This window comes from Perca flavescens, chromosome 20 (assembly GCF_004354835.1).
Source record: "Perca flavescens isolate YP-PL-M2 chromosome 20, PFLA_1.0, whole genome shotgun sequence".
Taxonomy (NCBI): Eukaryota; Metazoa; Chordata; class Actinopteri; order Perciformes; family Percidae; genus Perca; species Perca flavescens.
In genome coordinates, this window is record NC_041350.1 from 29,436,276 (window position 1) to 29,451,487 (window position 15,212).

At 41.4% G+C, this 15,212-nt stretch overlaps 1 protein-coding gene across 2 annotated transcripts in view; it reads left to right on the forward strand.

The window, feature by feature from the left end:
* Nucleotides 1–15,212, forward strand: part of LOC114546659 (protein jagged-2) — a 76,073-nt gene that overhangs the window by 9,856 nt on the left and 51,005 nt on the right. For both annotated transcript variants that reach the window (XM_028565609.1, XM_028565610.1), the window contains exon 3: nt 14,029–14,086. In XM_028565609.1, the coding sequence (XP_028421410.1) occupies nt 14,029–14,086 (58 nt within the window). The remainder of the gene's footprint in view (nt 1–14,028; nt 14,087–15,212) is intronic.

Genomic DNA, 15,212 nt, shown 5'->3' on the forward strand with positions numbered 1-15,212 from the left:
CCAGTGGTTGTTCACAGGGCTAATGGAGCTCAGCTGGACCACACTGAGAGAGAAAGAGAGAGAGAGAGAGAGAGAGAGAGAGAGAGAGAGAGAGAGAGAGAGGGAGAGATGAAAGAGTGCAGGATGGGAAATGAAAAGAGGGCTGGAGTTTTGGAGGAACCCTCCATTGTTGCTCTATTTGTTTATCTCCTAATATCTCATGTATCTCATGTTTCTCTTGCACATCTTTCCCTTTCCCACCAGACCCAAACCCTGTAGCTACATATTTTGTGCGTTAGAAATTATTTGGCTGCTGTCTTCCAGTTTTTGTTAGCTTGTTTTGGTAGCTTTGAGGGTGTGATCATACTGACAGTTTGCTTTCTTTGGTCCGGAACAGAGTGAGAAAAGATGTCTGTGTTGTATTTTGGCATCTGGCTCAATTCAGGCTCACATTGTGAACCAGCTTATGAACCAAAGGAACACGGAGTCAGACGCAGAACTTTGGAGTCCCATCATGCACCAGGTTGTAAGCCATGGCGTGATTTTTATGGTAGTTTTGCATAGTCAGTCCTAGTTACCCAATTGGCGCTCTTTGTGTTTGAGTTTTTTTTTTTTTGCAGTGCACTTTCAGCTAAGCATGACAGATTGCTGGGTCATTTTTTCTTCTTTGGTGTTTATCCCAGTACAGAGCACATGAAGTAGTAGCTGAAATGAACGACCGCCTAACACGACTGTCATTCTTTTCACGGACAAATAAACCGAATTAAAGGAGTAAACGCTCCCAAGTTCAAGTAAACCGCTGCAAACACGCTTGTAATGAACGCACCCTGACTCATCATTTGGCTTTTCCGAAAGTATGCTGAAGAACTTAAATAGAGCAACTCTGATGAAAAGCTGTCCCTGACAAGTGTTACTACAGTGTTCTTCTGCTGTATGTTGCTGCAACATGGACGCATGCAGCCTGTCCTAATCGGCCTCTCCAGAGGGATTGGGTGAAGGTTCAGCAGGGTTTCTCAACGCATTTGGGTGCCAAGATCTCCGTCACTTACTCAGTTACCCAACCTCCCACTTCATGGAGAAACCCCCCCGTAACACTCTCACACACTTCTGAATCCAACTTTTCTAAAACCTCAGCTCATTACATGTGTGTAATGGAATAAAGGGAAAGTTCTGGGTTGATCAATGGCAGTTGGATCAATTAATGGGATTCAGTAAAGGTGAATAGGGTAAAGCATTTAAACTAACAGATATCAACATGAAACCTCCCCGGTAATTACTTACATTAAGACATGTATTGTATTACAAGTTTGTAAGGTAATGTTGTAAGTATGCAAATGATTATCTATTGCTAACTGTTGGTGAATTTAGGAGAAATTAACAGGCGCAAATAGACAAAGTGGGGTAAAACAAAATCTAAATGTGTATTTATGGATGATTTTTTCCCAATAGTTTGAAAGAAGACATGTTATGAAAGCAAAATAGCCCAAAAAACTCAAACTTGAAAGGATAATTTTGGTTTATTTCAATTTGTGTTTCCCCTATCATGATCAATCAATCAATCAAAATTTATTTATATAGCACTTTACAAAACCAGCAGGTATCCAAAGTGCTTAACATCAGAAACACATGTCATACAATAGAAAGAATGAACATAGAAAACAGTAAAATCAGAAAAGGTTACACAGAAACAAAAGAATGAAATTGTCACACCACTGCTATGTATTAAAGGCCAGACAGAACAGATACGTTTTGAGTTTGGACCTAAAAAGAGCTACATCTGTGATAGTGCGAATATCAGGGGGTAATTTGTTCCAGAGTCTCGGGGGCAGCAACTGCAAAAGCCTGATCACCCCAACGTTTATACCTTGACCTAGGCACTTCTAAAACTCGCTGATTTGAAGAACGCAATAACCGGTTGTGCTCCCGCAAAGTTAAAATTTCAGACAAATACTCCGGGGCCAGACCATTTAAGGCCTTAAAAGCAAACAACAAAATCTTAAAATCTATTCTAAAACGCACAGGGAGCAAATGTAGAGTGTGGAGAACGGGAGTAATATGTGCACGTCTAGGTGTATTTGTTAAAAAAAGATGGAGGTTTGATTCAGACCAACATAAAGAGCATTACAGGAATCCAATCTTGAACTGATAAGAGCATGGATCGCCTTTTCTAGATCATGCCTGTTCAGGAAAGGCTTAACTTTAGCCAGGAGACGAAGCTGGAAAAAGCTCATTCTAACAACATTACTGATCTGTTTGTCAAATTTCAAGCTGCAATCAAAAGTAACCCCCAAGTTTTTGACAGATTACCTAATGTAGGATGCCAGAGCTCCCAGGCTTGTAACTGTATAAAAAGAACTTTTTCCAAAACCTTTGACAGAAAAGGCAGATGAGAGACTGGTCTAAAATTGGACAACATTGTGGGGTCAAGATTAGGCTTCTTAAGAAGAGGCCTGACCACAGCATGTTTAAAGGCAGCTGGGACAGAGCCTAAACTAAGACAAGAATTAAAAAAAGTAAGAAGACTCGACCCAATGGTGCAATTAAAAACCTCCTTCACCATTCTGGCGGGAACAATGTCTAAGGGACAGTTGGTAGGTTTCATGTGTTGTACCACCTCGCTAAGTAACGTCAGAGAAACTGGCTTAAATTCCTTGAACACAGCTGAGCTGTGAAGCAGGTTCAAACAACTTAAAATTGGCACGGGCGTTTTTTCTGACAGATGCTATTTTGTCAATAAAATAACAAAGACATTTCTCACATGTCATGATTGAAATATCTGTCAGAGCAGAGGTGTGTGGATTCACAACAGAGTTTATTACATTAAATAACACTCTGGTTTCATGGCAACTGCCAGCTATGACAGAGTAGAAATGCTGCATCTTTGCCACCTTCACAGCCTTCCGGTATGTGGCTAGACTGTCCCTTAGTAATCCCAGTGAAACATGTAAATTGTCCTTCTTCCATCTTCGTTCAGCTTGTCTGCAATGTTGCCTAAGGGCCCTTGTGGTGTCATTTAGCCACGGGTCTGCCTTAGGTTTAATAGATTTAATCCGATGAGGGGCAACAGAGTCTAGGATTTCAGTGCATGTGGAATGGAACACAGAGAGAATGTTATCTGGGGAAGAGGGAGATACCAGACCATTCTTTACATAAAACTCTGAGCCCACAAACGCAGAAGCAAACTCTCCAGCTGAAGAGGAGGTGATGCAGCGCTGCCTAAAAGCTGAGGAGACAGGCTTAATAGCGGGTGGTGGGACACTGATCTCGAACCTGATGGGGAAGTGATCTGAGATACCAGTTTCTGTTATTTCTGCAAGTGAAACTGAAAGCCCATAGGAGATGATGAGATCCAAGGTGTGGCCAAGATGATGTGTCGGCCCTTCCACACATTGATTAAGACCAAAAGAGTTCAAAAGTGTTTTAAAATCAAGAGCCAGTGGATTTGACGGACAACACACATGGATATTGAAATCCCCACAAACCAGAAGCTTGTCATATTTAGGAACAACATCAGCTAAAAACTCAGAAAACTCACGTATAAAATCCTTGATTGAGTTGAGTTTTGGTGGGCGATAAACAACTGCACACAACACAGGAGAATCCAGATCAGCCACAAACAGCTGAAGCTCAAAGCTATTATAACAGAATGCAGGTAATAATCTGCATCTGTACTCCTCTTTGAAGAGCGTGGCCAGCACACCACCTCGACCTGACACTCTGGGTGAGTTGAGGAAAGAACAGCTGGGGGGGAGGAGCTCCGAGAAGGCGCTGTCATCACCTGGTTTCAGCCAGGTTTCCGTCAACAACAGAAAGTCCAGCGTATTTGTAGTAAAAAAGTCATTCAATATAAAAGTCTTATTTGTGAGTGATCTAGTGTTGATCAGCGCCATGCGAAATATGATGTTAAAATGAACATATAACATATAACAGTAGAAACAATGATGTTAAAAGGGTGCCAGGCACCCCTAAAGGTCTAATCCTAGAATCACCCCTGTCTCACGCCACTCAAAGTCTCTTAAATTGATCACATTATGCTCATTTTCAGGTTCATAATTGTATTTAGAGGTTATATCAGAATAGGTTTACATGGTTTCATTTTCAACAAACACCATATTTTTGTTGTTAATGCACATTGCTACAGCTCCCCTTTTCACCCTGTGTGTTGAGCTCTCTGTTTTAGCTACAGAGTGATCACACTTTTGTTCCATCTTTGTCGGGAGTCGCACATGCGCAGTACCTAGATAAGGACTACTAGCCAGTCAGAAGCAGAGCCACGCTAGCAGCTAGGCGAGCATTATAACGTGTGTTACAAAGTGACCCACGTTTGTCTCTGAAGTAAAGGCTGGACTACAATAGAGCTGTTTGGAGCAGTTTGTGAACAGGGTTTTCTGTTGGAGATGGTAAGGCCCTTTGGGGGGGACTTTGGGCTTTTTCACTTTTTGAACCTATAACGTGCACAAAAAAGATATATGACGCAATTAAGGAAAGGGAAAAAGCCAAAAAGCATAATATGAGCACTTTAAAAAAACAATAGGAACTTATGTTGCACGCAGCAAACGTGTCTCTCTCCTTCCACCCTCGTCTCGACATGAAAGAGTTTTATTTGCTGTTGGGTGCAGGGGGGCCGTCGATTGGTCACATCTGTGCTCAGGTGGACCAACGATGAAGGAGCCGCTTCGGGGGTTTTCCCACGGCGTGAATATCACTTTCCCCCGGCTTAGCCGTGGAAACGAGGGCTGCTTTAACTTTCTTTGTCGTCGCACCTTTCAGCGGGAACAATGACTTTATACCTGGGCCTTTGTGCCCAGATATTGAGTTATCAAGACGAGTGGAGGGAGGGTGGGGGAGGAAACGGAGAGCTTGGAGAGGGAGATGGAAACAGAGAGGAACACAGATAGAAGAGGGCAGCTGCGCTGGGCAAAATGTCAAGGAGTGGATCTGAGAGCGTTTACATAAGGCCTCTGTTGTGCTGCTCTCTGGAGTGCAACATGCTGAGTCTGGTATTCACGCCTGCTTCAGGTGTTGGCTTCCCGCTTCACATGGAGCTCTGGATTTCGAGCTGCGTCCAGTTGTTAGTGGACGGGGATCAATAGTCATATTTAGCATGCTTCTCAGGCAACTGATGTATTCCTGTCCTCTGCTAACCCTCCCACAGAGCCCCGTCCACCTGATTTGTAGATCTGACAGAACTTTTCAGAAACTAGAGAAGTCTTAAGAAAATCCAGGGGGAAATACAGTGGCAGAATGTAACTAAGTACATTTACTCAATTATTCTACTTTAGTACGGATTTGAGGTACTTTTTTTACTATTTTTTTAATATTGTACTTTTTACTCCACTACATTCATCTGTAGGCCCTAGTTACTAGTTACTTTACACATTAAGATTTCTGCACACAAAACACATGTAGTTAATAAAATCTGATGTTTAATTATAACTAAAACTACCAGTGTAACAGTATAACGGCCTACAAGTCCAAACAAATTGAAGTTTTGAATGAATTCCATGATACAGCTTTTGTTTATATCACTGCTATGTGACCCACATAATGCCTCAATAGAGCAAATGTCTAGGGCTGTCCTCGACTAAAGAAATTCTTAGTCGACTAACACTTATACAATTTTGTCGACTAATCGATTAATTGATTTAATTGACAGAGCTGTGCGCTTTGAGAGGTGGTTAAGACTAGAAAAGCACAATATAAATGTAGTTAATTAACCATCTGTAAAACTGAGTTTCTCCACAATTAATCCTGCAAAAGCACCACTTTAAATCTTGTGTTTACCATAAATGTGCTCAGAATTTTCTTGGAAATGAGTAATTAAGCATGAATAAGCATAAAAATGACTAATCGACAAAAGAAATCTTCGACTAAGAGGTGGCAGCCCTACAAATGTCATAATAATTAATTTTTTTTAAATATGAGAATAATGCTACAAAAATGATCATTGCCTCCAATATTGTGAATCATATCGCAATCGCAGTATCAGTGATACGGGGTGAAATAGTAAAGGCTGAAACGACTGGCTTGTGTGCACAGTGGAGGGAGTGTAATGACGTTTTTCCATTACATGGTACCTGCTCGACTCGCCTCGACTCGCTGTGCGTCGGTTTTCCATTGCAGATTTTAGTATCGCCTCAGCGTGGCTGGTCGTCATAGCGACTGCCGTGGGCGTGGCTTAGTAGCTTGCTTTCCCATTGACATACCCCCGACGCATTTCCTGGTTCTCCGTCTCCATAAACAACATGATATCAAAGAGATAGTTCACGTTTACTGCTCCAGATTTCCCACCGTGGTCACATATATATGACTCTAGAGTCACTCTCTCACTTCTCCCTCGCTCACTAGCTCCCCACACACACACATACGGCGACTCGACACACACACATCACACATGCACACACCAGCGCACCAGTATAACCATCAGGCCACTTGTATGCTACGGAGAAAGCTCTGCGTGGAGCCTCCGGCAGCAAAAAAACACCGCTGGCTAAACTATTTAAAAATGCCGTCTCTCACTAGCAATGCAGTGATCAGTGACGCTTCTTTCCGACCAATCAGCAGCCTGCAGGGTTTCACGTCACCTTCTCGGCTCGCCTCAGCTCGCTTGGAACCTCGACTGAGCAGGTACTAAAAAAAGTACCTGTTAGCAGGTACCAGGTACTTTTTTTCGTAATGGAAAACCAAAAAAGGCGAGTAGAGTAGAGTCGAGGCGAGGCGAGTAGGTACCATGTAATGGAAAAGCGCCATAACAGTGGGAGTGTAGCTTATGTCAGTGCATTCAGATTCCCAGCGGCAGCATTTGATTACACACCATTTGACGAGGAGGTCATAAAAAACTGAGCACGGTGTAATCAGATTTTATCTCTGTACGTGCTGCGACTAACTAACGGGGATCAGCAGGCTTTGTGTGAAGTCTTTGGCACCTTCATTTGATAAAGGACCAACAGAAATTGTCCAATACGCAGTGGAAGTGCTCCCTTCACAAGTTAGAAAACAGAGACATGTCCTATAATGTAGCTGCCCCCTCCCTCTGGAACTCTCTCCCCAAACACCACTATTCAGTCCATGTTCAAATTAATGTCAAAACTCACCTTTATAGAGCTGTTTTTAATGTTAATAATATAATGCGTGATAATGCGTGCAATTTAGTGCATACATTTCCAAAGTATGTGCATTTATTTTTTTTAAATTTCAAAAATGTCTTTGAGTGTTTAAAAAACAGCTGTATATAACTAAAATGCATCATCATCATTATTATTATTTATCTACCTGTATATTTAGGACTGAAAGAGTCCTATTTTTCTTCACACATCACTGAATCAGAGGACTAACTAATGGGTCCAAGGCGGTATTTTCTCCCATTGCTCCCTTTACAGAACACACTCGGCATTGATTTTCTGTAACAGACAAAATTCTCTGAATTCCTCTCCGTCGCTGGAGGAGCCGGCGTAACCCGGAGCGACAGAAATAGCTTTTCACGCGTTTGGTGTGGGAAAAGTGAATTGGGTCATTTTTTCCGTTCTGCGGCGCGGTATAAAGACCTGATTAGATTAGCTTTGATTAGATTTGCTGTCTGAACGAGGGCTCCCGGGGGGCTGGTTGGTGCTCTGAGGCCTCCTTAGAGAGAATACGTGGTGGTGGAGGGGCGCTGGGCTCGTTCTCTTAATAATGTGCTAAATTAACCATCCCAGCTCCGCTCTGCCTGGAGCCACATGTTTTATTCATGTCAATAGACTAACAGGTGTGACATGACAGGTGTTGCTGCTGCTTCCCCACCCACCCCCACACCAAATCACAACTCCAGAAAACTTGTTAATTGGGTCTCAGGATTATTTTTACCATATACAATTCCCTGCTGCTGCTGAATTTTCAATTAAAGGAACATTCCTCTTGATTTTAGTCCGCCTTAAGGTGTAAAACTCTGGTTTAACGCACCAGATATTTGTGATGCTGAGCACACATTGTGGTGTTTCTTTTTGTCTCTGTACTGTACATACTTCAATCAAGCATTGTGTTAATGCTGGAACTTCTTGCTGTTTAACGTTGAGGGTCTGCAGGTGATGTTGTTCTTTTGTGTAGAGATGTTCCGATACCATTTTTTTCTTCCCCAATAACAATTCCGGTACCTAATCTTGCGTATCGGCTATAAATAATATATACAGTACAGGCCAAAAGTTTGGACACACCTTCTCTTTCAATGCGTTTCCTTTTTATTTTCATGACTATTTACATTGTAGATTCTGACTGAAGGCATCAAAACTATAAATGAACACATATGGAATTATGTACTTAACAAAAAAGTGTGAAATAACTGAAAACATGTCTTATATTTTATATTCTTCAAAGTAGCCACCCTTTGCTTTTTTATTAATAAGGGGAAAAATTCCACTAATTAACCCTGACCAAGCACACCTGTGAAGGTAAAACCATTTCAGGTGACTACCTCATGAAGCTCATTGAGAGAACACCAAATGTTTGCAGAGTTATCAAAAAAGCAAAGGGTGGCTACTTTGAAGAATCTAAAATATAAGACATGTTTTCAGTTACACTTTTTTGTTAAGTACATAATTCTATATGTGTTCATTCATAGTTTTGATGCCTTCAGTGAGAATCTACAATGTAAATAGTCATGAAAATAAAGAAACACATTGAATGAGAAGGTGTGTCCAAACTTCTGGCCTGTACTGTATATATCTATTATTTTTTAACAGGGGTATACTACTAGCCCTGTAGGGATGTGATATGGTTTCTGTCATTGTTGTATGGCCTGGCACAGGTTAAGTTCTTTCTAAAACATGAACAAATACAGACAGAGAATGAATGCCACAGACCTTTCTTTTATTATCTAAATTATCATCATAACGGTAAAGGAACTATAATGAACTACTTTAAAGTCGTTTTTCAGGGCTAAATTAACAGATATAATCGGATCGGTGCATTGATTTGCATACTGACCGATGTCAGCATTTTAGGCAGTATCGGAGGTATTTCCCATACTGGGACTGGTAATGGAACAAGTTTAGTTTTGTTGCTCATGTTAGCTGCCCAACTGTTCTGTTTATTACAAGCAAACCAAACATGTTTTTCCCATGAGAGGAGCCACTAAACACCTGTGACAGCTTTAAAATAGTAATATTGGCAGAATGACTGCATTTTATTTATCAATGATTTCACATGAAAGGGGAGAGAGAGGGGGAATGACATGCAGCCAAGGGTCGGAGGTCAGAATTGAACTCCATGCTCAACCAGGTGAGTTAACCAGGTGCCCCAGAGTTAAATTATTTATTCCCAATTCTGATCTAATTTTGCTTTAAAATTGTAATGCATTATTATTATTTTAATTATAGGGGACTGGATTTGTATATTAGCTGCTTTTATTGCGGTTTAATCTGCCACATCAGTCTGTGCATCAAGTCCATTAGTTGTCCAAATCATGGGGAAAAGATTAGTTTGCCACTTCATGAACACCACACCCAATGTAGCGGCCAACGGTGTTTTTCACCGGATTAATCAAGAAAGGAAAAGAAAATGACTCAGAAGTGTTGTAGTACTGAAGAATAAATCTTACTAGCATGCATGGAAAACCGAATTAACAGAGCAGCTCCAGGCTGTACCGCATATTCTAATTATGAATAATTTATTCATTGAACAGGTGAAGGCGGCGAGGAGTGGGCTGCTTTCTCCTCGCCTAATGAAAACTCAAATCCCTCCGACTCCTGTAAATTGGTTAGGAGGTGTCAAGTGTCTCCCAACACGTCCCCAACCACCCCGCCCATATCTCACACACACACACACACACACACACACACAGAGTGGACTCATAAGGGCGTCAGCAGGGACGGGACACTTTGATCCTCGAGCTCCTGTCCTTCAAGGACACACAAGCCTTTACTTCACTTTAGTCTCACACACACACACACACACACACACACACACACACACACACACACACACACACACACACACACTCTCAGATATGTACAGACACACAAACACACAGTAGTGTCAGGCTGCTGTGAGGCCGTGGGACAGCTCCATCTGTCTGGGAGCCAATGGCTGTGACATTTAAAATGGATTGCTAAGGGAAAGATTGATTATGATAATGTCCACTTATTTTCACTCATTCCAGCATTATGGCTGCTCATAAATCACTGCTGTGTCCTGTGGAGCTGATGGAGAGGAGCCTCAGCTGGGTCTGAGCTCATGGCTTTTTGGGTTATTAGTGATTGGAATTAGTCTGAGTGTAGTTTTGGGATTCTGTTCTACACCTGACATGGACTCTGAGCTGTCAGGTAGTAAGGAGTTGCCCTTAACCTTCTCAGTTGATATGTCCTCATGTCCCGCTGTGCACAGAGAACCTGCTTACAGCCTGCTGAAGAGCCACCTGAGAAGATTTACTGCGCCACAGAGCATATCAACACATTTTTATTTGCACAATAGCATTCCATAATGTATCATTGCACCTAGGGCTGGGCAAAATGACGATATCATCAAAAACGATTTAGAAATGTCTATCATATATATTTTTCTATATCGTTTCTATCACAATGTCAAAAAAAAATCAGCAGCTGAACTGCGTTACAGCAATATTTACATTGCGCTTTACGTTCTGATCTTTGCACGTTAGTATTTCATTCATACAGGAGTACAGGAACATAGGTTTAACCAGGTGGTTATTTCATTCAGACAATGTATGTATTGAATTACCAGGAAACATGCTAATAGATTGGAGCCACTGGTGAGGGGCTAGAGAGCCGCATGTGGCCCTGGAGCCGCAGGTTGCCTACCCCTGGTATAGATCCATGTGGGTTCAGAACTTCAGAGGCAGGGGGTCTCTATTGGCTGATGTCAAAATCTTTGTTGCAATACTCAACAGTTTGATCAGTTGCCGTTAGGTCACTGAATGTCAGAGGGAAACAGAGACCTCTTCTTTTAGTCCCCTCTTAGGGACCAAAGGATAATTCAATTCAGTTTTTTCTTAGTCAAATCTCAGGACACTTTACAGAGTAGGTCTAGACCACACTCTATAATTTACAGAGCAAAAAATGTCCTTTTAACAGACAGAAACATCAGGCTTTCTGCCTCGATTGGATGGGGGGGAGAACTATTATGTTTTATATAAAATTTAGCATTTTGATGCTTTGATTTATTAATTCTTTTAGTTTCCCTGTTCTAGTTTGGACATTGAGCCACACATACACACAGCAGATCTGTTTCACTCCAATGAGTTTTTTTTGTGATCGTTGCGGGCAAAAATCCTTGATTATGCAGCACGTTTTCTTAAAAAATGCGATGGAATATGCGGGATATTTATGCAATTTTATGCAATGAAATTGCGGGAACTTGCAAAAATTGCTGTTTGATGAAAAAGAGAAAAAAAACACCCGGCTTTTCGATGATGTTCACGTCACGTAATTACGTCACTTCTTAACATGACAACAGGGGAAAATGGCTGCTCTTGTGTGAAGTAAACGCAACATTATTGAACTTTCTACTAAGATATATGTGACTTTTTTGCAGCGAAATTATGAAATCATGCAAGCACCGCATATTTTGCATGGAAATCGGCAATTTATGCAGCGAAAGTGCGGCGTATTTGAAAAAATGCGGCCCCCTGCTTACTGGGGAAAACTTAAAGCCAGCAAAAAGCAGTATGGGTGCAATCATTGTATGCATATGGCTCCACCACCTGTGATAGCCTTGCATTGCCAGACCTACTGTATCTCCACAGCGCTGTGTCAGTGCTGGAGTATGGTCCGGCTACACCGCTTAACATTCAGGAGAAAGAAACCCCCACTGGCTTGTTTTGATTTCTTTAAAACCAATCGCGATCAGTTTGGGTGGCGCTAAGCTCTGGATGCAGTGACATGCTTGAAAAAAAATAACCGGTGGGCAAACCTGTAAGAATGCCCCTGTCAGACAGCAAATGCCATAAACCTATTCTCTGTAAATCTTTACAATCATTCACAGAAAGAACCAAGCAGGCCTGCCTCGTTGCACCATCCAAATGTGCTTCAAAACTTGCCATTTTCATTTTGCTAGCTCAGACGTGGTTGTTGTTGTTTCCCGTAGCAAAGGATAGTAAAAGAGGAAGGGCAGAGCCTGACATCAGGCTTTATTCCACCACTGTACATCCACACTACACCAGTGACAACAGTATATTCTTGACTTTGAAAATAACATTTAACTAAACAATCTTAACTCAAGATCCACTTCAAAATCATTACTTGCAGCTCTAATGGCCGTCAAACTTTCCATTGTGAGGTTGTGTCTTGTAGATGATGTCAGTTGCATTTTCTTTCCTTGATCTCTGCAGTTTTATCTTCTTTTGAATGCAATTGTTCTTGTTTAAACAAGTAAATTTGGCCTAATTTGAATAAACAGCTCCAAACCTGCTTTGTTGTGAACACACCCTAAAGCAACTACCAAATACTTGTAACAACATGGTCTCATATCTGACTCATGATTTTGTCTCTTCTGCGTCTTTTCTGTGTCTCCAAACTGTGAACTACCTAAAGCTGAGTGTCATCAAATGACCTTTAAAGCACTTTAGCTCTCTACCTTTTAATATTTCTGTCTTCTCTGCCTCTAATCTCTCCCAGCACCACTTTGTCGCCTCCCCTGTAATCTTCCCTGCAGCCCTCAGTCACTCTGAGTCACACTTGGGTCATGGGAACTCACAGCTGCTCGTACGGCCCCATGCAGTTGACAGACAGCAAGCTCCATTTTGGTTTGTTTGCTGATGCCCGTGAAAAAAAATGGAAAAAAATAGCCCTGCACCTGAAACAATCCAGAGTTTGAGTTTGTTGCTGTGGGATGGCGGAGTCTGTCTCCTCTGGGAAATAGGGCATAGTGTGCAGGCATGCTGCGCTTTTACACACAATATCCTCACAATACAGTATCACAACACTAAATACTCAATACTCTGTAATCTTTCAGAATTACCCGCACTGAATTTAAAGGGTAACTTCAGGTTTTTTCAACCTGGACCCTATTTTCCTATGTTTTTGTGTCTAAGTGACTGATGAAAACAACAATCTTTGACACTGGTGCAGTATTAAGCAGGACCCCTGCTGTCGGGAGTCAGCGAAACAAGCTACAATGTAAGTTAATAGGGCAGTTGTGCAGCTTCTATTTACATTTACAATAGTGCTTGTTTTGCCACTGACAGGCTCAGATTAATATTCTAAGTGTATGACAACGTTATGGAAAGGATTTCTAAGGAGGTTGACCTTTCTGTTTAAAGAGTAAGATCCTTTTTTTAAACTTAAAACCATCCGGGAAATTGCGTTTGCTTAAGCCACCAGAGTATCTGAATACGTCTTCCACCACTGCAAGAACCCCTGAATGGCAGTTGGTGCCAAGTGTCTTCTCCTGCTACTTGAAATCAGAAGGCACACAGAGTCTATACCATGTCCCTGTGGAGAAGGCAGGAAAAACGAAATTTCCCCCCATAGGAAATCAATGCAACAGCACACAAAGTGCCCTTGAGCAAATCATCAAATCCCTGCTAGTTCCAGGGCTGCTGTCTTCCCTGTGGAGCTGAGGAAAAGACAAACGCACGCCCCCTGGGATCGATCCGGTGTCACGGATCAAGATCCAGAAGTGACAAAGGAAAACTGGATTGAGTTTTTTTTGGCTGTGAAACGAAAAATGAAATGAATAAAATTCCAGTTTCCTGGTGAATGTTTTGTTCTCCCACAACACAGTGGCTGTACTCGTTAACTAGCCTCGGACGGATGGGAGCTAATGAGTGACAGCAGTGTGGGAACTACTTATTTTCCCACCGTTATTCACTCTTATGCAGAATATGTGTGTTTGAAAGTCATGACTCAAGACCTTGTGTTTGCCTGTTTATAAGGGACGGCAGTTCATATCTGAGTTTCTGTGTAAACTCCACATCATCTACGTCTCGAAGTGGCCGTATCTGAGTTTCTGTGTGTGTGTGTGTGTGTGTGTGTGTGTGTGTGTGTGTGTGTGTGTGCTGTTTGTCTGTATTAGCGTGCACTGTGATAACCTCTGCCCCCCTCCCTCTCTGTGTTTCAGCGAGCGTACACTGTGATAGTGGAGGCATGGGACAGGGACAACGGCACACACAGCAATGGTAAGGATCACCCCTCTGTACTGTATTTAAACCCAGTTTGTTCTCCTCTCCATCCGGAATCATTCTGTCCTCTCATACTGCTTTAACATGCTCTGAGGTTTTATAACTTTTCATAACTAGAGATGCACCGATTACAATTTTCTAAGCCAATTCCGATTTCCGATTTTTCATTGAGTTTGACCTGCTGATACCGATTTTAGCCGATTCCGATTTAATTTTTTCTAACCACGTTACAGCGCACACAAATTTTTTATTTTCTATCTTTTCTTTAATAGAACATTTTACGTTTTCCATAGAACATAGACATTTTTTTTAACAGATAATCATTCGCTATAAAATAGTGGGTTTATTGCTATTATTTGCTAGCCTATATATAATTCCTATGCATTGTGTATGGTAGCCTTTACAATGTTATTTATTTATAGCATTTGACCAGCATAAAATTGGCATATGTCAGACTGACCGGCTGGTCGCCGGTCATGGCCGATCAGGTGAAAATCTGCCAATTCCGGTCACTAGACGGTCAATCGTTAAATCTCTAATCATAACTCTTTTAAAAGGTTATGTCAGGTTTTTTCAACCTGGACCCTATTTTATTATGCATTGGTGTCCAAGTAAATAATGTGAACAATAATCTTTGAAATTGGTCCAGTATTGAGCGAGAAAGCTGTAAACGGCTGCAATGTAACCCTATCGGACAGATGTGCATATCCTACAAAGATAGACCTTTTTGTTAAAGAGTAAGATCCTTTTTGTTTAACTTGAAACAGTACCGGAATCACAATCGCCATACTCACTAGACTTAATTTAAATAAACATTATTTTAGCATGTATAGAGCCAGCATATTTTCACATGTACATTAAGGGTTTATTTCAACCAGAGTGGTGATTGTTGGAACAGTGGAAAGACGAACCAAAACGGCTTTTGAGAGTTTTATTTAATTCCTGTTGACTTTGAATGAAGTGTGTTTTACGATGATAAAATGACTGTTTATTTAAATGGAGAACAGAAGCAAAAAGGATCTTACTCTTTAAGAAAAAGGTCCACCTCCTTTGGGATCCTTTCCATAACGTTGTCAGAATAATAATCTGAGCCAGTCAGTAGCAAAAACTAATTAAAGGTGTG